The sequence below is a fragment of the Myripristis murdjan genome, chromosome 22 (assembly GCF_902150065.1).
Source record: "Myripristis murdjan chromosome 22, fMyrMur1.1, whole genome shotgun sequence".
NCBI lineage: Eukaryota > Metazoa > Chordata > Actinopteri > Holocentriformes > Holocentridae > Myripristis > Myripristis murdjan.
Window position 1 is genome coordinate 27592219 of NC_044001.1, and position 17056 is coordinate 27609274.

Here is a 17056-nt window from a genome sequence, read left to right on the forward strand (position 1 = left end):
GTACTGTACCGCCATAAAAAAAAAAAAAAAAAAAAAAAAAAAAAATAGGTGGCACAACACACTAAATGCAGTTTAGTATTCATTTTATTAGTATATTATATTGGCTTTTTATTTGCAATAATAGTTTATATGTTTGTTTTGGCAGGATTTTTAGAAAATGCTTTCAAGATAAAACAAGGTGGTCAATATCCCATTAATGTTTGTAATATTTTTCTTATAAAATGTTGTAAATATAGGGTTTTATTTGGGTGGGGATTATAACGATGCAGGACACTTGAATAGATAGGACAGCTTGCATGATGGCAACGTTAAAATCAGTTTCTGGGTCACAAAGGAAAGGAGGAGGTAGTGAAGGACAGTAGGAGGCATTTTAAGGGTACCGGGACGCACGCTAGGCCTCTGATTCATGGTTCATCCCAAACTTGAGCAGGAGGTGAGAGCCCAGAATGAGCTACAGCAGTTTCTCCCTCTTCTCTCCATACAAATTGTTCTCCTCAAGTACAAACAAGTGAATCCTTAGTTGATGTCTTTCTTAGGTCCTTTTGTGTTAACGTTTTAGACATCCCATACGCAGCATAATTTGATGATACAGTTTATAGTGCAAAATGGCTGATGTGGGTGCTGATGTGTGCTTTTATGGCATTTGCCAAACATTTAGCCCTTTGTTGCTGTCATGTTTAATGCCTAGTGTTTACGCTGTGCAGTCCATCATGCTCACTGGGGAGCAGTGATGGTGGCCTGGGGTGGGCTTTACGCCACTGAAGCGTGCAACTCCACACTTCCTCCATAACAATATATGGCATTCTTGAATAGAAGAATGTGATATTGCTGTCAATGTGAAATTGAATACGCGTAGCAGCATAAATGTGCCTGTATTTTACTGTATGCTGTAAAGCTTCTTGCATTACTGAATCATATACTGTATGCCCTTGAACATTCCAGAGCCGCTGAGTTAAGACTCTTGACTGATCCTCGCTGATATTACACAGAGAGTGGTTTGTAATAATTTAAGAAGCTCCATGGCAATTCCCAGGCCTGGCTAGGGGTCTCACTACAGGAAAAGTGAGCACCTAATTTTGCTGTGCACCCATGATTTGAATTGTAAAATTGCCTTATCCAGCAGCAATGTGTTTTTTCTCTCCTTCTATCTCTTGTTTTGTGTCTCTCTCTGGCATTTATACTGCAGTCATGGTCATATGAAAGGTAGACCTACATCATGTCTTCACATCTCACAAGAAGCAGCATGACAGAAAGTGTGTAAGTGGTGAAGAGAAGCTCACATGGCATTGTTGGGATCTGTTAGTCCAACTCTGTGGGAGAGCATTAGGGCCATCAAAATAGTACTACTACTACTGCTACTACTACTACTACAAATATAATAAAATTTAATAATAATAATAACAATAACAATAATAATGAAATTCTGAGAATAAAGTCTGAATTCTGATTTTAGTCTTGAAATTGTAACATTTTTCTCAGAACTCAATACTCAGAATTCAGACTTTATTCTCAGAATTCAGAACTCAGTTTTTCTATTTTTGTGTGGTAATGCTTTTTGGAAGTGTGATATAACCATTCGTGGAACAGTGTGATGATGGCAAAAGAGCAGTGTGATGATTGCTCAGATTGAATTTAGTATATGACCCTCTTTAACCCCTTCATGCATAATGTCCAAGAGGATGTCCTCCATCTTAAACCACCATTTGATTTTTTTTTGTGTCATATTGTTTTTTTTTTGTTTGTTTGTTTTTTTTCTGTTACATCATCAATTCAAAATGCCAGAGTGAAAGGGAGATAGAAGGAAGGTGAGATACCTTGTTAACGTCGTTCATCCAAAGGTTGAAAAAATCAATTAATCAGATAACTGGTTTTGGTAACATTTACCACAGTTTCTGTTTTTTTTTTTTTTTTTTTTTTTTTTTTGTGTGTGTGTGTGTGTGTGTGTGTGTGTGTGTGTGTGTGTGTGCCTGTGGCTGAAAAATCATCTGTCTTCATGTTATTTATGGAATAAATGCAGCTTATGTCAAATAAATCCACAAATGTCACTTGGATGTGTTAATAATCTTTTTCAACCCATCAAAACACCAGTTCTTTAGGTTATACTTAGCTTTACTATATTTTCATTTAAGTGTATGTACTTACTGTGTAAGTCCAAAGTAATACACTTTTTCAGTGTTTTAATGGTTAAGTACATCCAACTGTATACCTACTGAGGTACATCTAAGTACCTGCACATAATACATAATTATGGATGATTAGGTGTGCCTCTGTATACTGAATTATACCCCCAAACCTAACCGTGAAAATATTGTATTTGTTACATAGCAACAAAGTTATCTTAATAACAGTAATAATAATTATTATAAAAAAAAATCATAATTCTGCTATATTTACAAAGGTGATACAGTATAGTGTCCTTATGGGAAATTTCACTGATTGGCTTTTATACCACTGATTGATTGATGCACTACAATGTTCAAATCTGTGACTTTCAAAATATACTGGGGGAAAATTTTCACCTAATTTTAAACTTCTTCACAAGTAGGCCTAAAACAAACATCAGACAGAATTATTTCTTTATGATTTATGATACATGAAAAGGTTAACCAGTCACTGGAAAATCAGAAGCCCAGATCAGGCCTGTGGATTTTTCAGATTCTCAAGCTTATGAAAGGACACTGTGAGGCTGGTATACATTTTAGTTTATGCTGAGCCTGAGAAATGAGAAAGGCCTAAATAGGAGTGTCCAGACTGTTTGGTGTTGATGAGTGGGTGTTGATGTTGTACATGGCAGTGAACAACAGGGCAAATATGCCTGAGAGAAAACTAGTTATCACACGTTCACTCCTCAGATATTAAAGCTGCACTGGCAACTTTCCTTGTTATGAGTCAGCTATAATATTGATTTTAAAATTTTACTACTGGTATATAAAGAGTGACATGGCCTTGCACCAGATTATTTATGTAACATGTTTTCTGCATACAAACCAGGTAGGTCCCTCAGGTCCTCCCAGAGAAACCTTTTAGTTGTCCTGAGCAGCACAACTACAACTTGTGGTGACTCAGCTTTCAGCTGCTCTGGAGCAGCTGAGGAGAGCTGGAAATACACACATTTTTATTATTTATTTATTTATTTGTGTGTTAGTTTTTATTATTATTATTATTATTCTTTTGACTTTTAATGTATTATAATCACTTTTACACTTTCTTATCCTTTATTCAGCCACCTTCCTGCTTTTGTTGAGACGATGACTGATTGTTACCTACACGTTTCACCCAGGTGTTCCATACATACACTATTATGACCATGTGGACACCTTTGGAGGGCCACAAGAAAATGATCAAGTGGCATATTCGGCCTGTGTATCCCATTTCAGGCAGCCGTGCTCTAACCACATGGTCATGAAAGCCTAGATGCAGCACAGATATGGCAGGGTACAAAAGTTGGACAGTGATCATTAGTCTCCATTCCACATCAAAAGCAATAAAGTGCATCAGCTATGAGCTAACCCTCTGGAAAGGGCTGAATTATTGAGGCGAGAGAGGCAGATCAAGTCAATGGCCCATCCATTCCAGTGTTTATAATACCCATTAGTCTAACATTACTCGGGTCATATCTGCATTTGAACCAGAGGTGAGTGTGCACTACAACCAATTCATTACAGATCCTGACTGTAGCTTGTATATTTAACCTGTTTAACCTGTTAACATGTTTTTTTTTGTTTTGTTTTTTTTTTGTTTTTTTCAAAGGAAAACTACACTTTTAGTTGTACTACTACAAAAAAATATATATATATATACATTGGTACTTGTGAAGGACCAGGGAAAGCATAAAACTAGGAGAGCAGGTAAAGATGGATGGATTTATGGAAAATTAAGACAGTTATCAGGCACAGTTAGCAGTTAGCAGGCACATATGACAAAACAAAAGAATAACTAGATATAAACAACAGAACTGATCTACAGCCTAAACATAGCTCATCTAAACAAAACAGAACTTAAAGCAACATAGTGAGTACTCCTCTGACCAAGAAACACTACTTTCATCTTGGCTGGTCCATAGAAAAAAAAGTGCATAGGAGAGAAGACACTCTCTGGCTCCAGAAAAAAATGTGCTCCAGTATTTAGGATGTTGGTGCACTGAATAGCAGCAGCCAAGGACAGGTGAAGCTTAAACCAATTCCTATCTTTTATGAATGGAATATGGCTTTTTACAATCAACCATGTGGTAATGATCAACAACCTTTTCAGCTCCATATAAGAGAATACTGTGGATGGGTAAGTCGGACACCTTCAGTGCTCTCTCGATAATGTTAACGCCCAAGACTCTCTTCTAACTTTCCCTTCTTTTCTTTTCCTGCCTTCCCTCATTCCTCCCTTCCTTCCTTCGTTCCTTCCCTCAGGTATAACCACGGTGCTGACCATGACCACCATCAACACCCACCTGAGAGAGACTCTTCCTAAGATCCCTTACGTCAAGGCCATTGATATTTACCTCATGGGCTGTTTCGTCTTCGTCTTCTTGGCCTTGCTGGAGTACGCCTTCGTCAACTACATCTTCTTTGGACGAGGTCCTCACTTACAGAAGAAGGTGGCAGAGAAGGCTGCAAAGTCCAACAATGAGAATAAGAGCAGACTGGAAAGCAACAAAGTGCAGGTGGGACAGGGGCTTTATGTTACAGTCATACGTCAAACTCTTATGTTAGGTTGACTATGAAGAATCCCAAACCATCATCTGAGTGGGTAGAAAATCCTGCTCTTGGTGGACTGTAGTTTTGTAGTTATTGAGTTATTTTAAATAATTTGCTCAGGCACAGGTTGCGTGTACAACGTAACCTGAGCTTGACAATACCAAATCCTACTGGAAAATTCATGCCAAGCTTGGCTGCAATAAAGAATAAAGGGCTAGAATTGGGCTTGGTGCTTTTTGGTCAATAAAATTTTAGTTTTAGGCTTTGTATTTAATTTTAACATTATGTCAGTGTACATACACTTTTTATTTTATTTTGTATTTAAGGTTCATTTCCATTATTTTTTTCTTGAGTATATGCGTGAGTAATCTCTTCAGGTTGGGTTAGGGTCAGGCTGAAGGAGGAGCCTTGTGACACGGCTGGGTTCAAGCATTTGAACCCAGCCGTGCATTATTTTAGGCCTGGGCAGGGCTCTAGTGTGACACACCACAGAACAAACTATAAATGATACATTATTTTGCAGTTGTTCATTTCATGATTTAAATGTTGAATTAATTACTTTTTATTAAAACTATAACCATGTCCAAGTCCATGCATCACTACACAAAATCCGACGATTAAGTGGAGATTTGTGTCTGCTGGACACATTCTCAACTGTGTGGCTGCAACTTTATAACTGTAACTATAAAATAATAATGTTTACTGGCCAATGTGGTCACATCAAGGGAAATGCTTTCTCTATAACCTTTGCCTTTCGCAAACAGGAAGATAAAGGAATTGGAAGTTTTTGGTTTGCTGATTAGACAGCATCTGATTTCACTCAGTGGTTATTCCCTCTCTGGCTGAAGGTGTGTTATAGCAAACACACACTACATGACTTCCAAAGTCGTCAGATCACTGTACTGTTCGCACTACACAGTTCTCTGTGTCTTGTAACCAGGTATCTTAAAGTTGTTATGTTTTGCACACCACATGACTGATCAGTGACAAGGTGTCACACATTCCAAGATTTTTCACCAGAAAAGATTCCTGTCTATCTGGTCTCAAGGTCTGCTCTCTCCTGGTCTCAAGAAATGAAAAAAATATGGAGGAATCCTATCCCCTGGTTTCTCCTCGTCCTGTGTCTTGCACTCTTATTGGATGTAGTTTGTTGCTGCTCTCATTGCTGGTCACTACACATTTTACAGAATTTGGGTCGCTGACTAGATATGGGCAATCCAGATAATTAGCCTTCTAGATATCTATTGAGTATCTGCAACACCCATGTCCACACACAGGAGTGAGCTCTGATTTGCCTCTCTGTCCACGAGTGGAAAATCAGGTCTATTATGTAGTGAGATCGGCTGCTGTTGCAGCTGTTTGGAATGTAACCTGTATAATTTTGGGCCACAATGGCCCATGACCAAATTAAGAGTACAATTTTGGTAACCCTATAGTTTTGTAACCTTGCCACATGTAAATTTTGTTGCGACTTTACAATACTTAAAAAAAAAAAAAAAAAAAAAAAAAAAAGTCAGGGAAAAAATGATGTTTTACTAGTTTGTAAGATTTTGGTATTTCCAGGTTTTAGGGTGGTAGAATCGAAAACACTCATATAGCTATTATGCCTTGCCTACCTCGGTGGTTAAAAACTATCTCTAGAGTCAAGCTGTTTTATGGGTCATATTTATGGTTTTGCGGTTAACTTCTAAGCACAGTGAAGCTGAGTGTGTTTAGAAATATGGGGACAACAACATTTGCAGTCTATCATTGAAAACTGGTGACTTTTCTCCTCAGGTTGATGCGCATGGCAACATCCTCCTGACCAACCTAACCAATGAGATGAGTGGAGCGGATATGATGGGGGCTCTCAACGACCCGCGGGCCACCATGTTCTCTTACGACAGTGCCAGCATACAGTACCGCAAGCCAATGACCAGCCGAGACCTGTATGGTCGACCGGCCATTGACCGTCCCATGGGCCACAAGAAAGGCCGCTTGAGGAGGAGGGCCTCGCAGCTCAAAGTCAAGATCCCTGACCTCACAGATGTCAATGCCATAGACAAGTGGTCTCGTGTCATCTTCCCAATCACGTTCACCTTCTTCAACCTCGTCTACTGGCTTTACTATGTCCACTAAGGCAGCGACAGTGAGCCTGTTTGGCAACACCACTGCTAGTGATTTGTTTATCTAGCTAGCTAGGTCTTGTACAGTGAGGGCAATGAAGGGGCTGTTCAGCCCATTTGTATAAATTCTATTGCAGAACGAGAGGAGTCCTGGAAGTCTTTTCAATGTAAATACAATTTAATATATAAATAATTATATATATATATAATTATATATATATATATATATATATATATATATATATATATATATATATATATATATATATATATATATATATATTTAAAGAAGTATAATTTAATAAATCTCTCACTTTTTGCTGTACTCCATACATACAAAGTAGAAATAGACAAAATTAATATGAAATTAGGACACGGTTAAGGTATGGCATTTATAAATCTGAACTTTGTGCCAAATGGACTTTGATGACTGCAACATTTCAGTAGGCAATGATCTTTCATTTATTGTATCTCCTTTTCTCATTTTATTTTATCTCACTTTTTGCATGTGAACTGAACACAACTTTTATTTTCTTATAAGGTTAAAAAAAAACCATGAAGAGAAAAAAGCCCAGTGCAAAAACAGTGGGTAACTAAAACGATTTTCACTTGGTTAAATCTGATCTTGTGATCAAAGCAGTTTCTGCCGAGTGACGTCTCATTTGTGACTGGATGGGAAGACATCTGATTGAATTCAACTCTGATATGGTTGTCCTCATTTGGTTCAGCTCAATGCTACGACTAAGTTTATTCTTGTGAAGGCGGGCATTTGGCGTTGTGTTCAGACCTCCTCTGACAGTGTTCTGTAAACTGAAGAACAGGTCACACTGCTCTTCACAGATGACATGATTTTGTTAGGATTATGCTGAGTGCATGTGCATTTACCTGCTTTTGCACTGTAGAAAAAAGTATCTTTTCTTTCCTTTCTGTAAAAAGCTTTGCAGGGCTCACTGAGCCTCTCTGTATTATAATCATTATACTGTATGCTTTCGAACAATCATTGCATTTAAGGTAAGTACAGGACAGATGTTAATTGGAACTCGACTAATCTTACAACAACTAAATTTCTTCAAATTTGTATCTACAATATTCTCACAGCGTCTGTGAGCATGTAAAATGTAATTTTCTTTAAAAGAAATCAGGTAAAGAATGACCTATGATGTCACCATTCTTTCGAAACCACATTCAAAATTTCAAGCCCTGATAATACATGCTGTGGGGGTTGAATTTTTAGGAGTTTTAAAAGTGAGGGCCTGCAGCCTTGTGGAGATGACAGAAGTTACATGAATAGTTTGCATCTGTTAGCATTGCAGAGAGCTGACCACACTGTGTTCATTTGTGAAGGAGCAATTGGCAAGGTCAGCTTCCCAGTATTTCAGATGGCAGTGGATTGTCCCTCTGCTTATTCTTAAAATTTGCGTTATCAACTGGTGATAAGTTGTAAATCTCAAGCTTTAATTTTCATTGTCTCCAACTATTGTCAGAACAGCTGTGTCAATGTGACTAAATCATTTTATCAAGACATATAAGTATTAAGGACAGCTTGAATCCTAAAGCTGTAATTTTGCCAAAGCAAAAGGGGAATGATTAGTGTCACAATAGTAGTTTCTGCTAGCTCGGTAAGTGGCTGGAAGCAAAGGGAAAAGCCTTTCAGCTCAGTCACGACAAACCAAAGTTAAGCGAGCTGGCTCTTCTGTGCTCTCTTGGCCTTACAGGAACAGACTGTCTGCTCTGGGACAACCAAAGCAAAAAGGCTAAGCTGCAAATTAGCTCCGAAACATACAGTGTGGTAAGAGCACAGAACTTGAATAGAGTGAAATGGACTTTCCCACTCAAATGAACATGGCAGGATGGTTGAAGCAGCAGCCATTTTTATTTCTTTCATCGCTATGATGCCAGGCTAACTTCCATATAAACCGACTTTCAGCAGGTTAACGAAACACCTCTGTTCTCCACCAAAGTTCGGCTAAACTATGGCTAAACTTCTACATGACATTAAGTAAATGGTAGGCCATGTTTGATGATGCCTAGCAGCAAGGTTTGCAGGTTTGCAGACACTGACTGGAGGAGCCAACAGGGGAAGCACAGTTTATGCGAGTTATGCTCACAGTTTTTGTGAGTTCTGACAAGAGATATTTTGGTTTGTGTTTAGTATCATATGCTCGTATTATATGCTAATTGAACCTTTTCCCATGTTTTTGAGGTCAAATCAACTTAATTAGGTCACACTGTTTTCCATGTCATACTTGAAAATCATGGTCATATTAAACCGGGCACGAGAAAATATTAAAATGATCCCTCCTACATTTTCTGCATTGAAACAATTTCTAGTGAATTGAAATAAAGTGAAATCAAACAGTTCTTCATAACTTTTTCTTTTATGAGTTTCCGCTTTCAAGCTGCAGCCCCAATACAACAGATCTGCACAGTTCACAGCAAGCAAGTAAGACACATTTTGCGGCACTATAAACCAAGTATAACTTTCTAAGTTTATGCGGTACCATCTACATAAGCATGACGGTTCTACTCCATTCAAGTTCTGTGGTACAAAAAACATAATGCGCATTAGAAACATAATTAATATACATAATTAATGACAGAGAGACAGTCCCTGCTGTGCTATCTGGGTGGCTATCTCTGCTACAATACAACATGCTGACTTGACAGTGAAGTGGTTTTTCCTGTTGCTTACTGTCATAATCTGTGACAGTCCGTATCTAACTTTATCTGATGAGAACATTTTGCTCTCTTTAGGAACAATGAGCATCATCGTCTATTTGCCAAATGCTTTTGTAGAAGCCGAAGTGGGACTTCAATGTAGATTTTCTGGATTGGACTTTGTATAAGTTGGGGTGTCAGTGCTGACAGTGATTTCTGCATTTGACAACAGGGTCTATAATGCTTACATGTCCTCAACGCAGAAATCTAAATCAGCGTATAATGATGTCATACTGTTGTCTTAGCTATGAGCCCAACTATGACATTCATTATAGTCACTTTTTGGCTGATTATGCCACAAATATGGCCAAATGCGCAGGTTGCACCCAAATTAATACTGGTGTTTTGAAATATGAAGAAAAGAAAAATCGGATATGTGACTGGGTAAAGAAACTGGCTTTTTCCACCATGATTCTCCAGTGACTGCCAGAAATGTAGTGGTGTGGTACTAGTGGCTTGCTGCTAAGTACAAATATGAACTGCTTGTGTTATCAGGGCTTTAAAAAAACAACAAAAAAACTTTAAAAAACTAAAAAAAAAAAAAATACCACCAACAAAAAAAAAAAGAACATAACCAGATAGGCTTCTCCAGGACACAATAGTAGCAGTGTGCTCTTTCCTCATGGCTGAATATTGTGCCTTTAACAAGAATCTCAATATTTTCACAGGGTTTAACTTATATCTAGTGAGTAGACTTTAAAACAAATCAACTTGTACTTTTTTAGATGAAGAAGAAAAGGAGGAACAAGAAACAAAACCGTGGTGGACTCTGAGACCTTTTCTGAGACTCTAAAGTAAAAAGTTCCATATCTAAGAGTAGATTGTAGTAAGACATTCCAGCATTACGATGACAATCTTTGAATTCAATGCTGAAAAAAAAAAAAATCTCCTGCAAGATTGGTTTCCATGCTGTCAGTGTTGTTGTTTGTGAACAGAGCAGAACGGACGGACAGGTGAAAAAAAAAAAAAAAAAAAGAAAAAAGAAAAAAGGCTTGGCTTTCTTCACAACATAAGACTCCCAAAAGCAGATGGGACATGTTTTCTTTGAATGGAGGAGGAAATGGAAGCCCTAAACAACTGGTTTCCCTGAAGGCTCCGGAGCGGGGAGGACATGTGCTGAACTCCATTGTGTAAAATTACTGTACAATTTTTCTCTCATGCTCTATATGTGCTCTCATGTGTAATGGGGGTGTGTGCGCCTGTATGTGTGTCTTTCTGCTTGGGAATACGTACAAGAAAATATGTGAGAGACTACGCGTGAATGCATGTGTGAACGTGTATGTGGTCCGTGAATGAGAGCATATGTATGCGTGCAAGAGGGAGAGAACAAAAAATACAAATTCTTTGTTTGAAATTGTAAGGACTTCAAAGAATAGAATTCAAATAAAATTACTGACATCTCTACCAACTCAGCATGGTATTGTGCAGAAACTGCCTGCAAACATCGCGGTTAATTATGTGAGAGGTGTCCATGCATGAGTTTGCATATGCCCACCTTGTCATAATTTTAAAGGAACAGTTCACCCATTTTGAAAAATGTGATAATTTCACTCCCCCTCCCCAGCTGTTCTGTAGGACAGTAGTGGTGCTATCTTCCTCTCATTGTTACTGAGTGCTGGATATTGGATGGCAAGATGCTCACAGTTAAATACTAACAGTTTATTTGGAGCATCCAGCCAGTATCCAGCACTCAGTAACAATGAGAGGAAGATAGAGCCACTACTGTCCTACACAACAGCTGGGGAGGAAGAGAAATAAAAACGTAAGTGAAATAACATGACATTTTTCAAAATGGGTGAACTGTCTCTTTAAGAGTAACACATTAATAACAATGCTGAATCATCGCATTTTGCTAATGATATCAAGTAGAAACATGTAGAAGTGTGCACAGCATTTTTTGTTATTGTGTGTGTGTGTTAAGTATTGTTTGGAGTTTACTGTGTGCATATGTGTCACCTATCACTTTGTAAAATTTACAGATAGAAACTATATACAGAAAGTAGCCTGGATGTTCAAAGGTACATTGCCAGTGTACACGTGCTTGAAGTAGCATATTATACATTACAGAGATTTGTCCAGAACTTTACACCAGCTCATTTTCTGTACACACACTGTACAAGCACAGGTCATGTGCATTGGACCCAGATCAGAATCATGCAAGCTTGGCAGACGTACTTTAAGGTTGAGCATTGTAGGCAGAAATTTAATATTCAACTATTTAACCACCTACAAAAATGTCTGTCAAGGTTGACACTTTGTACCATTTATGCCAAGTCAATTTGTTGGTGAAAGGGCTTATAACAAATGCAATGCTTTACATCGTCAAAAAGCCAATGACAAACATTTGGATGAATGATGCAGTGAAATCAGGATAATTCTCTGTTCCAGGAAATTTGTTTCAGTTGCTTGCCACATTAGCACAGAACAGACCGACTGGGGTCCTTTCCAGCGGGGCTAGTTGATGAATTCAATTCAAATTTTGTCAACAGAACACAAAAGTCATCTTCCCCTCTCAGAAATGCCTTTAGCATGCAACGTTCATCCATTTTGTTGCTGTTAGCCAGTGTTAGCTAATATGCCATGATCTGTCTGGCTCGGGCACAGCTTGAATACATCTTGAATACAAAAACGTTTGTCCCACCCTATGATGGCCCAGTTAGTTTTTCCAACAAAAAAACTGAATTGCACACCACCGGACCAAGTCCACTTTCAACTCGGACAAAACGTAGCAACATGTTTCAGAATCAGAGTCAGAAATACTTTATTGATCCCCGAGGGGAAATTGGGTAGCATTACTTAAACAGAAACAGTGGTGTGTTGAACACCCTGTTGTATTATGCAAGTGTAGTTGGATCTAGAACGTGGATACCCGACCCGAGCCTTGTTTGTCCAGAACATGCAATTGGACTACTGGGTGTGAAAGTAACTGAGGAGCAGGGGGCTTCCCAGTGGCTTAACTGGTTAGACACATACCACACATATACATGGACTTCAGTACTGGTTATTATCAGGTTTTTGAAGTATCTTAGGTATGTTAGTATCTTAGTATTCTAGGTTTGCACAGGTAAACATCATATCCTGATTTCAGAAACCTGGGTATGCCCATGTCCTGGTTTTGAGAATCCTGTTTACACTAGCTGAAGTTGATACCTGGCCCGAGCCTGTCGAGACCCAATGGATCGGGCTGGGTTCAGACAAAACTGTTCGGGTTCAGGTCAGGTTCGGTCATGACGGTGTTATTTTAGTGAAACTCTCATGTAAAATCAGAATGATGGACCTACAGTCTGTTCTGGGCAACTTCCTGCATAGTGCTGGAGCTTTCATGATGGTGCTGAAGGCAACATATAGGTTGTTTCACGTGGTAAATGTAACCTAGCAATGGAGGACAAGCAAAATCTCAGGCTTGGGTCAGGTTTGGACATAAAAACAGAGTGCCTGTCAGGTTCAGGTCGGGCTCGGTTACTACGTTCTCAGGCTTGGTTCGTGTACAGACAAAATTTTGTGACCCGGTCCGCACTCTAGTTGGATTCACTGTGCGTAGTGTTTTTTTTTTGTTGTTTTTTTTTATGGCAGGGTTTATGTACATGTCACTGTTGACTGGATAAAACTTCTGACACACCCAACAAACGTAGCGCAAAGCCTGTCGCACACCATTTCACACTGGTTCGAGGAAATATGACATTGCACAAAATCGAAAAATATTGCACTTGCAGTCTGCAGACTGAACATGCCCCTGTATAAGAGGCTGGGCACTTTTGTAAGTCAACATGTGACGCACAGGTTTGGACCCATGAATTCAGGTGTGTAATGTGCAATATTAATGTGTTTTTTTTATACATCATGGAGGTATCAGAGGTAGAACAGACAAAAGTTTGCCTGTGGGAGCTTGCAAAAAAACATAGACAGGACCTGCGTCATTGCATCTTGCACCTTGCAAGACATCTTTTTGACGCAAATGTTCTGCTTCCTGTGAAATACACTGGGGCTTTAATACACTGGTCCCTGATTGGTGGATGGACAAATGCCATGCCGTCCTCATGCAGAAGTGAGCCAAACTTAACATGCCAAACTCACACAAATACTATGATCCATCCCTAATGTCCAAAGCAGTTCAGAGCACTGTAATTAAGACAACCAGTACAGATCTAAGTGATGGAGTGGCTCCTCCAGTGCTGTGCACCCAGGCATCAGCACACTCCTCTCTGAATGTCACTGAGGCTATAGAGAAAGGAAGCATTGTGTAACCAGACGGCAAGTCAGCACGAATGAGCACTTAAAGTGGTCCTCGGTTCACCTTGGTGGGGTGAATCAGAGGCTAAAGGTGCTCTGTAGAGTGAGCTATTTGTTTAGATTGGACTTCAACCTCCCTTCAGCCACCACCTCCAGCATGGCCTGGTTCAGCCCCGTGACAGAGCCAGACCTCAGTCCACTTTGTTGTGCCTCCTGGCATCCCCCAACTTGATCTTACCTCCCCAACATACAACAATAAAGAAGTTTGTCAGCCAGAATAAAGCCAACCTGCCAGTCTCACGATGTCACAGCACTTAAGCGGACTTAATCATATCTTGTGTCCAAATGCGTCCCCTTCAACTCCTTGGACGAAATCTTGCCCACAGACTGTGCAGTAGCCTGATGTGACAGTTTCCTCCTTGAGCATGTACAAAACAGCTGTGACAAATGGACAATCAAAAGCATGATTTGATTGTTTTTCACACAATTTTTTCTTTTTTTTTTTTTTTTTTAGCATTTTTGCCGATGGTTGAGAGAAGAAAGATTAGGAGAGAGAGTGTTATGCACCAAAGGTCCCAAGCTGAACTGGAACTTTGGACAGTGCTATCCACCAAGGCACCTCAAATATTCTGTGGTTTATTTATGGCAACAACTTTGATAGCCACAGAAGTAGAACATTATGAGGTGGGTATTTCAACCAAAAATTCAAATTTGAAACTTGAAGGACTTTGATTATATGTTGTGAAATCTTTAGTGCCCCTTCATGATTTGCAAAATGGTTTGTTGCAAAGTAAAATGTAGTAAATAGCTCTGCTGTAGTATCTCCAGCCTTCAGTACGAGGTTCTGATGGCAGCGTGACAGACGGGTATCAGAGATAACCAATTCTGCTGGTATCGTCACAGATCCGACTCTCTCAGTCTCTCACGCTTTGTTTTGTTAATTTTTCCATACTCTTTGATTTTCCTTTGATGTGCAGACTGTAATAAATGTTATGGTCCATAACCACTGTTCATACATCTTCAGTTAGCATACTTGGTGGCATTATTTTTATTTAAAGATGGCTAATATGTTCACACATATGAAACCTTTTCTTTTCACGCACTTTATTCTCTGACCAATAATAAGCAAATGTGTCACTCTGATTAACATAACTTTGTCTGCTTTTATCTGAGCCACGTGAAAGCCAAACCAAAACAAATGAAAAAAGTAATGATGTATCAAACAACTTGTTTGTCCGGACCCTGCAAATGGACTACTGGGTATGAAAGTAACCTGACCCGATTTCAGAAACCTGGAAAAGCCCTGATCCCAGTTTTGAGAAACCCAATAGGTCGGGTTCGGGTTTGGGGTCAGTTATTACGCTCTTGGGCTCGGGTTGGTTTTGAACAAAAATATGTGGCATAAGACAATTTCAGAATTACCAGTTTGTGATGTAAACATCACAAGCACCTGCATCAATAGCTTACAGGGGATATGAATCACCAGATTTCTGTGAGTTCTAATGAAACGCCATATCCTGAATACTCAACTCCATTTAAACACAGTCATTGTTCTGCGGTGGCCTGGGTTCAGTGCTGGCTCAGGCCCTTTGCTGTGTGTCAGCCATCCTTTCTCTCCCTTGCTTTTCCTGCCCATCTCTACTGTCACTGTCAAATAAAGCAGAAATGCCAAAAAAAAAAGTAAGAGTAATAATATGGAAGGGATGATATTCTAATCCAAATCCTATTAAAATTCTATATACAATAATGCGTCATTTGTTTGGTCTCATGCACTGGCCTGCATGTTCACTGAATTGAGGTCCTGCCTTCAGAGTGTTCACTGACCAGGAGTCCTACTCGCTTACTTATTATATCTGCCAACTGAGTCGATCAGGGGCATTCTGTCTGTTTGTTAGCAGGATATCTCAAAAAGCTGCCACATGAAAGCACTGGAACAACAACTCACAACCATGAGAGCAGTCTGGAGGCCCCAAGGACATGACAAACTACAAAAAAGGGCCCGATTCACCACCAGACAAGGATCATGGTCTCGCTGACAGGCTCGTGCACGGTGTGAGGATGTTCACACCCTGACACTCATCCTGCCTCTCCCTCCTTCCCTCCCCCCTCTGTTTGTCCATGCAAGAGGCTGAGGTCAGGAGGCTTTTCAGAAAACAAGAGCAGGATCAGCTCTGCTCAGCGATGCTCAGCCACTGTGCGGATCAAGCGGCGCATGTTTATTAGCTTGCTAATGTTAGCTACCTAATATTATCCAGCATTAGTTAATGTGTCAGTAGTCAGCTAACAGCGTAGCACGCTTCAGGAAACACTTAGGATCATATAATAGGCGATCCTGTTGGTCATATCACACAGTTAGTCCAGTCATTTTATGAAAAAACCTAGGACAAATTGCAAGAGAAGCAAACTCAACTGATTTTGTATCCTCAGTTTGTCCTGAGTGAGGGAAAAAAAGTCCCAGTACAGTAACCTTTTAATTCACTGTTATATAGTAACCTTTTAATTCAAGCTTACTATATATATAGTAACCTTTTAATTCACTGTTTAAATGTCTCTTCTGGCATTTATTCCTTATATTCCTTATTAGCGCATATCAAATCAGATAATGTGTGATATGCATGTGTAAACAGAATAATTCAAAGAACTTGTGACTGACTTTTTTTCTTGTCTTTGTGTGTGTAATCATCTTGTGAATTTTTATAGTGATATCTGAAAGTAAAATTTGGAACCCCTTTCCCCTGTGTGTTAAAAACAGTGTTTTTTGGTAATATGTGGTCATAAATAGGTGATTTTCAAAACTTTCCACCAGTGGGATTTCTTGGGACTTTTTTTCCCTCACTCAGGACAAACTGAGGATACAAAATTAGTTGAGTTTGTTTCTCTTGCAATTTGTCCTGGGTTGACCCCAATTTTGGCCTAAAATTACTGGACTAAGTTGGAACAAATGACCTCTAGAGTTGTATGGATTGGAGGAATTTTTGCCAGTGATGTACTAATGTGGCCAGACTCTAGTAACTCACAAATGTCCTAGTTTTTTTTTTTTTTTTTTTTTTTTTTTTTAATTCAAAGTGATACCTCTGTCTTTAAGGTCCATTCGTTTCAAATGTCCAACAACTGACATAAAAATGGCCGTCCCCCCTGCCTGTCCTGGTATGTTGACTTCAGTGGGACAGCCTGTTCTGCTTCACTCAAGTTCTGTGAGGGGAACATGGTCTGCTGTGAGACCGTGGTGACGGGACATGAATCCCACAAGCCCAGTTAGCATGGCAGCGTCTGTCAGCAGTTGCACTCATTCTCGTCATTAACGGGAGGCTC

The 17056-nt window shown here is 39.4% G+C and overlaps 1 protein-coding gene across 1 annotated transcript in view; it reads left to right on the plus strand.

The window, feature by feature from the left end:
- The window catches only part of gabrb1 (gamma-aminobutyric acid type A receptor subunit beta1), a 76110-nt gene extending 69155 nt beyond the window's left edge, over window positions 1–6955 (plus strand). Inside the window, exons 8-9 of the mRNA XM_030044970.1 lie at window positions 4404–4657; window positions 6468–6955. Of these exons, the coding sequence (XP_029900830.1) occupies window positions 4404–4657; window positions 6468–6809 (596 nt within the window). The 3' untranslated portion in view covers window positions 6810–6955. The remainder of the gene's footprint in view (window positions 1–4403; window positions 4658–6467) is intronic.
- The last annotated feature ends 10101 nt before the right edge of the window (window positions 6956–17056 follow it).